General features: G+C 51.5%; 1 protein-coding gene across 1 annotated transcript; it reads left to right on the top strand.

The window, feature by feature from the left end:
• On the top strand, nucleotides 1-9,855 carry Skic2 (SKI2 subunit of superkiller complex). Its single transcript, XM_053743428.1, is given in 40 exon segments — nucleotides 1-75; nucleotides 154-261; nucleotides 1,078-1,186; nucleotides 1,286-1,305; nucleotides 1,308-1,337; nucleotides 1,340-1,401; nucleotides 1,492-1,606; nucleotides 1,724-1,798; nucleotides 2,089-2,105; nucleotides 2,107-2,146; nucleotides 2,233-2,423; nucleotides 2,589-2,644; nucleotides 2,811-2,887; nucleotides 2,943-3,026; nucleotides 3,029-3,086; nucleotides 3,458-3,495; nucleotides 3,498-3,603; nucleotides 3,717-3,801; nucleotides 3,972-4,078; nucleotides 4,365-4,458; nucleotides 4,460-4,512; nucleotides 4,582-4,678; nucleotides 4,857-4,899; nucleotides 4,902-5,029; nucleotides 5,031-5,069; nucleotides 5,150-5,262; nucleotides 6,385-6,613; nucleotides 7,006-7,039; nucleotides 7,042-7,142; nucleotides 7,293-7,395; nucleotides 7,398-7,429; nucleotides 7,555-7,621; nucleotides 7,624-7,654; nucleotides 7,960-8,111; nucleotides 8,201-8,327; nucleotides 8,494-8,704; nucleotides 8,830-8,940; nucleotides 9,018-9,236; nucleotides 9,383-9,523; nucleotides 9,611-9,855. Coding segments are annotated over 40 exon segments (3,726 nt in total). The 5' UTR covers nucleotides 1-53; the 3' UTR covers nucleotides 9,812-9,855.
• The last annotated feature ends 5 nt before the right edge of the window (nucleotides 9,856-9,860 follow it).

Below are 9,860 nucleotides of genomic sequence, written 5' to 3'. Positions count from 1 at the left end.
GGGCGGGCCTTGCGTGCATTTCTAGTCTGCGGGGCGTCTGTCCTGGCTCCGGGATGTTGGAGACTGAGCGACTTGGTGAGGAGGAGGGAGGTGGAACAGAGTCGTAGACAGGTAATGAGTCTTGACCCTTGACCTCTGACCTTTGCCCTATAGTGCTGCCTCCCCCCGACCCCCTGAATCTGCCCCTTCGGACCGTGGAACTGGGATGCACAGGGCGTTGGGAGCTGCTGAACGTGCCTGGGACTCCAGAGAGCACCGTGAGTGACAGTTGACCCCAAGCTTTGACCCGCATTAAGCCTAAAACTTCCACCCTTCTCAGTAGGATCTAGCATGACCCTGCTCTCCTGTGCCTGGCCGCTGTCATCTGAGCCCCCTGCTGGTGCTGGACAGATCTTAGCTCAGTGGACCTGTAGTGGGTCAGAGCCCATCTGAGGATGGTACTGGTAGGGCTGGAGATACTTAGTTTTGAAGAGATGCCTCTTTGAAATGTGTCTTTTTCTTGGAGTTCCCTGTACTATGTCCAAGAACCAGTGCACTTTGTGGATGAGCTGTTGTCTTTTGAGCCCATCTCTTATCCTTAGATCTGGCATGCCTTTTCTTTTTCTTCTTTTGGTACCAGGAATTGACCTGAGTCATCCCCAGCCCTATTTTGTATTTTATTTAGAGACAGGATCTCACTGAGTTGCTTAGTGCCCTGCTTTTGCAGAGGCTAGCTTGAACTTGAGATCCTCTTGTCTCAGCCTCCCGCATGGATGGAATTACAGGCCTGTGCCACCAGCCTGACCTGGCATGCCTTTTCTAAAACTAGTGATTTTCAAGTTGAAGCATACTTCGTGATTATCAGGAGAGCTTTTAAAAATGCAACTCTTTGGTGTAAATGAATGTGAAATCCAAAGTCTGTTCCCCAGATAATTCAGTAGTAGGTAGATTTTGGACAACTTTTGGAAAAATATTGCTTCAGCCTGATGATCCTAGTCTGTCTGTTTGGGGCATCTACTATTTCTGACCTAAACACAAATCCCATCACCTCTTTTGTTTGTTTCCTGACCTATTGTCTCTCATCTGCCCTGGTTCCAGCTTCCCATGGCCTTCCTCCCTGTGCCCCAGATCTGCAGCAAGAAGCAGAACAGTTGTTTCTGTCCTCTCCAGCCTGGTTGCCACTGCATGGTGTGGAGCACTCAGCTCGGTGAGGAGTCTGGAGAGGTCCAGACTAGGGAGATGGGTCAATGAGGGAAGCTGGGGCAGGGAGAGAGAAGACTCGAAGATTATTTTTCTTTCTTTTCAGAAAATGGCAGAGGAAGACAGATCCTGGTCACTTCTGTTTGCGCTGGGGGCTCCAGTCCATCCGACCTTCAGGCCCAAAGACACCCAACAACAGGCCAGATACTGGGCTATAAGGAGGTAAGAGGTCAGGGGCTTCCAGAAGTAAAATTGGTAGAAGAGGATCAGAGGCAAGATTAGCCTCACGGGGGCTCTGATCTCTTACTTCAGGTCCTGCTGGAGAACACAAACCTGTCAGCCACAACCTCCTTGTCTCTTCGCCGGCCTCCAGCGCCAGTCTCCCAGTCTCTATGGGGGAATCCAACACAGTACCCTTTCTGGCCAGGTGACTTTTGTGGAGACAGGGTGGTAGGAGAAGGAGTCCCCTTAGTCCTCTAGGGAAGAATTCCCCACCCATTCTGTTTTGCTCATTCCATAAATCCCTATCTCCCTACCCTCTTAGGTGGGATGGATGAACCCACCATAACAGATCTGAGCACTCGTGAGGAGGCTGAGGAGGAGATAGACTTTGAGAAAGGTGAGATGGGGCTCTGCATCTAGGCCCTGAGGAGGAGGGGCTCAGGCAGCCCTGTCATTAGGCTGCTGGTAACCCTTCCATGTTTTGTATATTATGAAAAGCCACCCCCCCACAAATAAAGGGAAAAGTGTCCTTTCAATAACAAACCTTTATCATCATCTGTTGGGAAAGGTCATAGCAGATATACCCATCTATAACATCTAATTGGCAGACATCTATGCTATCTGATATATAACTTATATAATAGCATGCAGTAACCTTGATTCTGTCTCTTTACTCCTGGCTTCCAGATCTTCTCACTGTTCCCTCCACCTGGCTTCAAGAAAGGCATGAACTTTGCCCCCAAGGGTGAGTTTTTACAAAGTTTTGCAGTGCAAACCCTTCCTTGGACAGTGATGGATATGACAAGGTTGATTTTTTGCTTTGCTTCTCAGATCACCCAGCTCTAGCTCCTGGGCTACTCAGCCTCAGCCGTCTACTGGAGCCTCTAGACTTGGGAGTGGGTGATGAGGACGAGGTTGAGGCAATGGGACAGTCAGAGGGTCCCGGAGGAGACAGTGTTTTCAGCTTCTCCCCTGCGTGCTCCCCTGCCCGGGCAAGCAGCTTTGAGGACCTAGTGTTAAAGGTTGGTGGTTCTGGGCAGTGGAGTGCAAGAAGAAAGGACCTCACCATAGGGAGGGTGGGATGGCTTGGTTGGGTCGAGGGGACAAAATGGAGCATCTTTGAGGAGGAGTGGTCTTTGAGAGCTCTTTGGCTGTATCTCTGTCACTCCTGTCCCTGATTTTTCTAGGAAGCATCCACAGTCATATCGCCCCCAGAGCCTCCCAAACCTCTACCTCAGGAGCAGTGGGCTATTCCCTGTGGATGTCCCCCCTGTTGGTGATTTCTACCGCCTCATTCCCCAGCCAGCCTTCCAGGTACTAGCATCTCATGCTCACATACTCTTCCCTCTCTGAGTGACTCAGAACTCTGGCCCCATGTCCCAGCCTCCTCTTGTCTTCTTTCTCCACAGGAAGCCTTGTACCTTCCAGACCAGTGTTGGTCCTGAGGCCCAGCCTCACCCCACTCTGAACTTTGTCCCTTTCTCCTGTATGTCCATGAGCAGGAGGCCCCTTCTTCAGCCCATCATTTCTCTCTCTCACAGTGGCTTTTGAGCCAGATGTGTTTCAGAAACAAGCCATCCTGCACTTGGAACAGCATGATTCTGTCTTTGTAGCAGCTCACACATCTGCGGGAAGACAGTTGTGGCTGAATATGCTATTGCTCTGGCCCAGAAACACAGGACTCGGTATAAGTGCCCTCCTCCCCCTTCACCATTCAGCCCTGTTTTTTCTTACATCCTTTCTGGACCTCATCTCTTTCCCCACCTCTCTGCTTCATCCTTTATAAAGGAGGTTCAGGAGAGAGACTGAGATGGGGCCCAGAGAGAAATGAGAAGGTGTGGTGGGGAGAAAGTTTAGGAAGATGACCTGGCTATAGGAAAGGGTGGGAGACAGAATTTTTCTGGATTCATATGAAGGAGTCTGTGATGGCATTTGGGTAAAGAAGGGGAGCACCAGAACCTCTGGGGTGTGGACCTTGGGAAGGCTTAGCAAAGCAGAGCTGGTGCTGACCCTGGGTCTGTGTGGAGACTCTGACTGACTTTACACCTCTTCCCAGCACCATCTACACTTCTCCTATCAAGGCCTTGAGCAACCAGAATTCAGGGACTTCAGAAACACATTTGGGGATGTGGGACTGCTGACTGGGGATGTGCAGCTGCACCCAGAGGCCTCCTGCCTCATCATGACGACAGAGATCCTTCGGTAAGAAAGGAGGACCCAACGTGGTGGGTTTTGGGTAGGCAGATGAGGCTGCTCTGGAGAGCAAAGGTAAAGATGGGAGCCTCTGAGGATCAGCTCTCTACTCTTCTCCCCAGCTCCATGCTGTACAGTGGCTCCGATGTTATTCGGGATCTGGAGTGGGTCATCTTTGATGAGGTTCACTATATTAATGATGCAGAGGTAAGAAGCATGGAGTCCTCCTATGGGGCTAGTGGACAGCTTTCCTATTTCACATACCCTGAGGAGCTTATTGCCTTCCTGCCCCTCAAGGAACCCTGTGTCACATCCCTGGGGCAGAAAGTTAGCTCCTCTGTGGTCCCTATGACCAGTCTTTCCTTTTCCATGCCTAGCGTGGGGTCGTGTGGGAGGAGGTGCTCATCATGCTCCCCGACCATGTCTCCATCATCCTTCTGAGTGCTACTGTCCTAATGCCCTGGAGTTTTGCTGACTGGATTGGGTGAGATGTGTGTTCTGGGGTGCTTGGGTGAAGGGGGCTATAAAATTCCTTGATTGGAGCTGGGAGTACTAAGGATACCACAGCAAGGAGAGGGGTCAGGTCTTGCGGGTGACTGTGGGATTCCCTTGGACCCAGAACACTTTGCATGTTGAGATGGGATGATTGGGGACATCTTTCCATTCTGGGTCTCAGAAGAGGCTGATACAGTCAGAGTGGGTAGGGGACGTGTTAGAGATGGGAGTTCCTTTCTGCAGTCCCACCCTGACCTGCTTTCTCTTCCCTTCAGGAGACTGAAGCGTCGACAGATCTATGTGAACAGCACTGTTGCCCGCCCTGTGCCCCTGGAGCACTATCTCTTCACAGGGAATAGCCCCAAGACCCCAGGGGGAGCTCTTTCTGCTGCTGGACTCTCGAGGGGCCTTCCATACCAAGGGGTAAGTCCAGGGATGGGTGAATCAGGTCTGGGCTCCATCCAGACCTGATGGCTGCCCCCACTGCCACAGGTACTATGCAGCTGTAGAGGCCAAGAAGGAGAGAATGAGCAAACATGCCCAGACCTTTGGGGCCAAGCAGCCCACCACACAGGGGGGGCCCGCACAGGTGAGATTTGGGAGGGTTCCTATCTGCCAACATAGGTTTCTCTGCTATCCTTTCTTCCCTGATCCCCTAGGGACTTGATCTTGAACTTTGAGCCCTGGCTAACTGATCACTATTTCACATTCTCACTTTAGTTTCCTCTCAGGGACTCAACCTCTACCCCTTTTCCTTCCTTCTCCAGGACCGCGGGGTATACCTGTCCCTCCTGACCTCCCTCCGCACCCGGCCCAGCTGCCTGTGGTAGTGTTCACCTTCTCCCGGGGCCGTTGTGATGAGCAGGCCTCAGGTCTCACCTCACTTGACCTTACCACGAGTTCAGAGAAGAGTGAGATTCACCTCTTCTGCAGCGCTGCCCCTCGCTCGTCTCAGGGGCTCTGACCGCCAACTCCCCCAGGTGCATCTGTGTGGAAACTGGTGAGATAAGGTGTTCAGAGGCCCATCTCTGACCCATGGAACACCACCCCACCCTCACAGGTCCTGCACATGTCTGAACTCCTGCACCGTGGCCTAGGTGTACACCACAGTGGCATCCTACCCATTCTCAAGGAGATTGTGGAGATGCTCTTTAGCCGTGGCCTGGTCAAGGTACACATGGTGGGGGAGAAGAGACTTCCATGGAACTAGGTAACCCCTTACGGCAGTCCTAAGGGCAGGGTATAGAAGTTTAGGCAAGACAGTGCAGAACCTAGGCTCTAGATTCAGACTGCCTGGGTTTGAATCCAGCTTCACCACATCCTCCCTGTGTAACCTTGGACAAATTTCTTAACCTCCCTGAACTTTAGGTTTCTCGTCTTAAAATGGGATGCACAGGATACTCAAACAATCCTCAGAAGAGAACCCAAAAAGCTAGTGACTATATGAAAAGTCACTAGAGCTGGGGATGTGGCTCAGTGATAGAGCACAAGTGATAGAGCACTTGCCTAGCATTCGTAAGGCCCTGGGTTTCATCCTCAATGCTGAATAAAGATAAAAAAGAAAAAAGTAAAGAAAAAAGTTATTAGTAATCAGAGAAATGCAATTGAAATGCTTATAAGAATGACTTTACAGCTATTGAATGTAAAATTTAGAAACCTGACTAATGCCAAGTATGGCCAGAGACATGGGAGACTAGGAATCCTTGTACCAGTTATAACCAGTTTGGAATGTACCCGGGCATTATTTTTTTCACCTGGCACTATTTTTTTTTAAATATTTTTTTTAGTTGTTGATGGACCTTTATTTATTCATTTATTTATATGTGGTGCTAAGAATTGAACCCAGTGCCTCACACCTTCAAGGCAAACGTTCTACCACCGAGCCACAACCCAGCCCTCACCCTGACACTATTTAAGCAAATGCATGCATGGCATGCATAAGGCTCTGGGTTTGATCCGCAGCACTACAAATAATAAATAATTTTTTAAAATTGCAAGTGCACATAACAAGATACAGTCTGAAATAACATATTTACACCAAGATACTTGTTAAACACATTGGAATCATTGCAGTGGGATAATGCAGGCAAAAGAAAGAAATAGGTAATTACATAAGCAAAATAAGGAAAATGATAGTATCTGTCCTATAGAATTGCCTGGAGAGTTAAATGAGATTGTGTAAGAAAGGACCTGGGACTGTGCCTCTGTCTACTTAGCCTTGATTACAAAGTGAGGTGGGTGTGATCATGGCTGAGGTGTGCACTGAGCATCTTTGCTGATCCTTGCTCTTCCAGGTCTTGTTGCCACAGAGACCTTTGCCATGGGTGTAAACATGCCAGCACGTACAGTGGTGTTTGACTCCATGCGCAAGCATGATGGCTCCACCTTCCGGGACCTTCTACCTGGGGAGTATGTACAGATGGCTGGCCGGGCAGGCCGGAGGGGCTTGGACCCCACAGGCACTGTCATCCTTCTCTGCAAGGGACGTGTGCCTGAGATGGCAGATCTGCACCGCATGATGATGGTGAGCAGGGGTGGTGTGAGGCCAAGACAGACAGGGCTCCAGCTTTAGGGATCTGCTGAATTCCCTTTTCCAACCCTCTGCTCCTTTCCTCTCTTCTGGCTTTTTTATTTTTCTTGGGAAAACCCAAGGTAGGAGTGAGGAAATCCAAGGAGGAGATTGGATGCCATCTGTTCTAGTTTATTTGTGCTATGAATATTTAGCTAGACAGGGCCTTTGAGAGTCTTTGCATTTCATTTTGCTCCCTCATGTCACAGAAGAGGTGAGCAGGTGGTTTGTTTAGGCCCATGATATCAGAGCTGGGATCAGATCTGAGTGGATCCAGTCCCCACAGGACTGGCAGAGAGTGACAGGTTCTCACCTGATCTCACTGACTTCTCTGGCCCGGCCTCCAGGGGAAGCCATCCCAGCTGCAGTCCCAGTTCCGCCTAAATACACTATGATCCTCAACCTGCTTCGGGTAGATGCCCTCAGGGTGGAGGACATGATGAAGAGGAGCTTCTCTGAGTTTCCATCCCGTAAGGATAGCAAGGTGAGGAGGGTTAGGGTAACCAGTATACTGGGCAGTAAGTTGGACAAATCCAGGTCGAGAAAAGGTGGTTATATAGGCCAGGGGGTGAAGGTGGGGGTGTGGCAGGATGGGCCTGCGGGACTTGTTTCAGAACTTTCCCCTGCTGCTCAGGCCCACGAACAGGCTCTGGCTGAACTAACCAAGAGGCTGGGTGCCTTGGAGGAGCCTGATACTACTGGCCAATTGGTGGACCTACCAGAGTATTATAGCTGGGGGAGGAACTGACAGAGACTCGGAACATGATCCAGGTAAGTGTGTGCCAGTGGGGAGTGACGGAGGGAGGAAGAGAATGGGTCATCCTGGGTGCTCCTGAACTTAGTCCCAGTGACACCATCCTTCCATATATCCCCTTGTGCACTTTCCTCTTTTTCAGCAACGCATCATAGAGTCTGTGAATGGGCTGAAATCTCTCTCGGCAGGAAGGGTGGTGGTTGTGAAGAACCGGAGCATCACAATGCACTGGGTGTGATCTGCAGTGAGGATGATGGGTTTTGGAACCCAGAAGGTGGGAAGGAATGAACAAGCTCTAGCTCCATTTCCTTGCTTGGCTGGGGGCAGGTTTGCTGCCACCACAATGCTTTCATTTCCCCCTCCTTTCCTTCCCACCAATACCTCATGTCTACCTCCCCACAACAAAGAATATGCTGATTGGTTGGTACCCCTCCATACTGGTAGACTCTCTGTGGTTGCTCCCTGATCCCAGCCTCAGGGTGGGCTTCTGATCTCTACCTTTGATGTCCATTCCTTACATTCCCCTGTCCTGGCCTTTCTGCCTCCCTCAGGTCTCCTCAAACTCCACCAGCAGAATCTTCACAACCCCTGGTCTTGTGTGATAACCTTTGTCTGAGGACCCACAGGACAAGGATCCAGCCACTCCAGATGTGCCCTACCCTGATGACCTTGTGGGCTTCAAGCTGTTCCTGCCTGAAGGTGAATGAGCAGTCTGGCTTCCTGACAGCAATGTGAGCTTGATGCCTGGCTCTATGGCAGGGTCCTGACCTGCTTTTCCTTTTTCACAGGGCCCTGTGACCATACTGTGGCCAAGCTTCAGCCAGGAGATGTGGCTGCCATCACCACCAAGGTGCTCCGGGTGAATGGTGAGAAGATCTTGGAGGACTTCAGCAAGAGGCAGCAACCAAAATTCAGGTTGGAGATGTTAGGGGGATCCTTTCCCAGAGAGGGACATGAAGTACCAGCTAGGGGTATACTTGGGAGATGCCCTTAGCCTGAGGGGGATCCCATTGTCTAGCCTAAAGAGGTTCCTGTGACAAAGAAGCCTCTTGCCCAGATCTCAAACCTGTTCCCTCTTTAGGAAGGATCCTCCACTTGCAGCTGTGACCACTGCTGTCCAGGAATTGCTGCGTCTAGCTCAAGCCTACCCAGCAGGACCTCCCACCCTTGATCCTGTCAATGACTTGCAGCTCAAGGATGTGTTGGTGGTAGAGGGTGGGCTCCGGGCCCGGAAGCTGGAAGAGCTGATCCGGGGAGCCCAGTGTGTACACAGCCCCCGTTTTTCTGCCCAGGTAGCTCTTAAGTGGAGAGGGGATGCTTTTCCTCTTTGTAGGGGAAGTGGCTTCCAGTGCTTGTCCTCAGTGCACCCCTGCTGAAGGGGAGAGGACTGAGGGCTCCTGCCTGTGGCTTTCTGTAGTACCTGAAGCTGAGGGAACGAATGCAGATTCAGAAGGAGATGGAGCGGCTGCGCTTCCTACTGTCAGACCAGTCACTGCTGCTGCTCCCTGAGTACCATCAGCGAGTAGAGGTAGAATGGGGATGGGGGCAGGAGGCTAGTTGGGGAGACAATGACAGGCTCCCCAGCACCAATCCTCTTTCTTATAGGTACTCCGAACCCTGGGTTACGTGGACCAGGCAGGCACCGTGAAGTTGGCAGGGCGGGTGGCTTGTGCCATGAGCAGCCACGAATTACTCCTCACTGAGCTCATGTTTGACAATGCACTGAGTGCCCTGCGGCCCGAGGAGATTGCAGCCCTGCTTTCTGGCCTGGTCTGCCAGAGTCCTGGGGACCCTGGGGATCAGCTTCCAAGTACCCTTAAGCAGGTAGGGGATACCACCACTCTCCCTGGAGTATGGCATCCCCAACCCCCCAATCAGCTTTCCCCAGGTGATCACAAGTGCTTCTAAGACCTCTTCATCTGGGCCTCCCTCAGGAAGACAAGCCTTGACCTCTTCTTTCCCTTCTGCAGGGAGTAGAACGTGTCCGTGCTGTGGCAAAGAGGATTGGTGAGGTCCAGGTGGCCTGTGGTCTGAACCAGACAGTGGAGGAATTTGTGGGGGAACTGAATTTTGGGCTGGTTGAGGTTGTGTACGAGTGGGCCCGGGGCATGGTGAGTACCTGGGGCTTGGGGTTTTGTGGACAGCTGGCTGGAGAGAGGCTTCCTGGGCCTGGCATCTTCACACTGTTCTCCCCACAGCCCTTCTCCGAGTTGGCAGGGCTTTCGGGGACCCCGGAAGGCCTGGTGGTCCGCTGTATCCAGCGCCTGGCTGAGATGTGTCGCTCACTGCGAGGGGCAGCCCGCCTGGTAGGGGAGCCTGTGCTGGGCGCCAAGATGGAGACAGCAGCTACCCTGTTGCGACGGGATATTGTCTTTGCAGCTAGCCTTTACACCCAGTGAATGACACCTGGGTAGAAGTGGAATAATAAAATATTAAACCACCACATGT

Source organism: Sciurus carolinensis, chromosome 7 (genome assembly GCF_902686445.1).
Source record: "Sciurus carolinensis chromosome 7, mSciCar1.2, whole genome shotgun sequence".
Classification (NCBI taxonomy): Eukaryota; Metazoa; Chordata; class Mammalia; order Rodentia; family Sciuridae; genus Sciurus; species Sciurus carolinensis.
The sequence above is the reverse complement of the archived record's forward strand: the minus strand, read 5'-3'. Positions and strand labels throughout refer to the sequence as shown.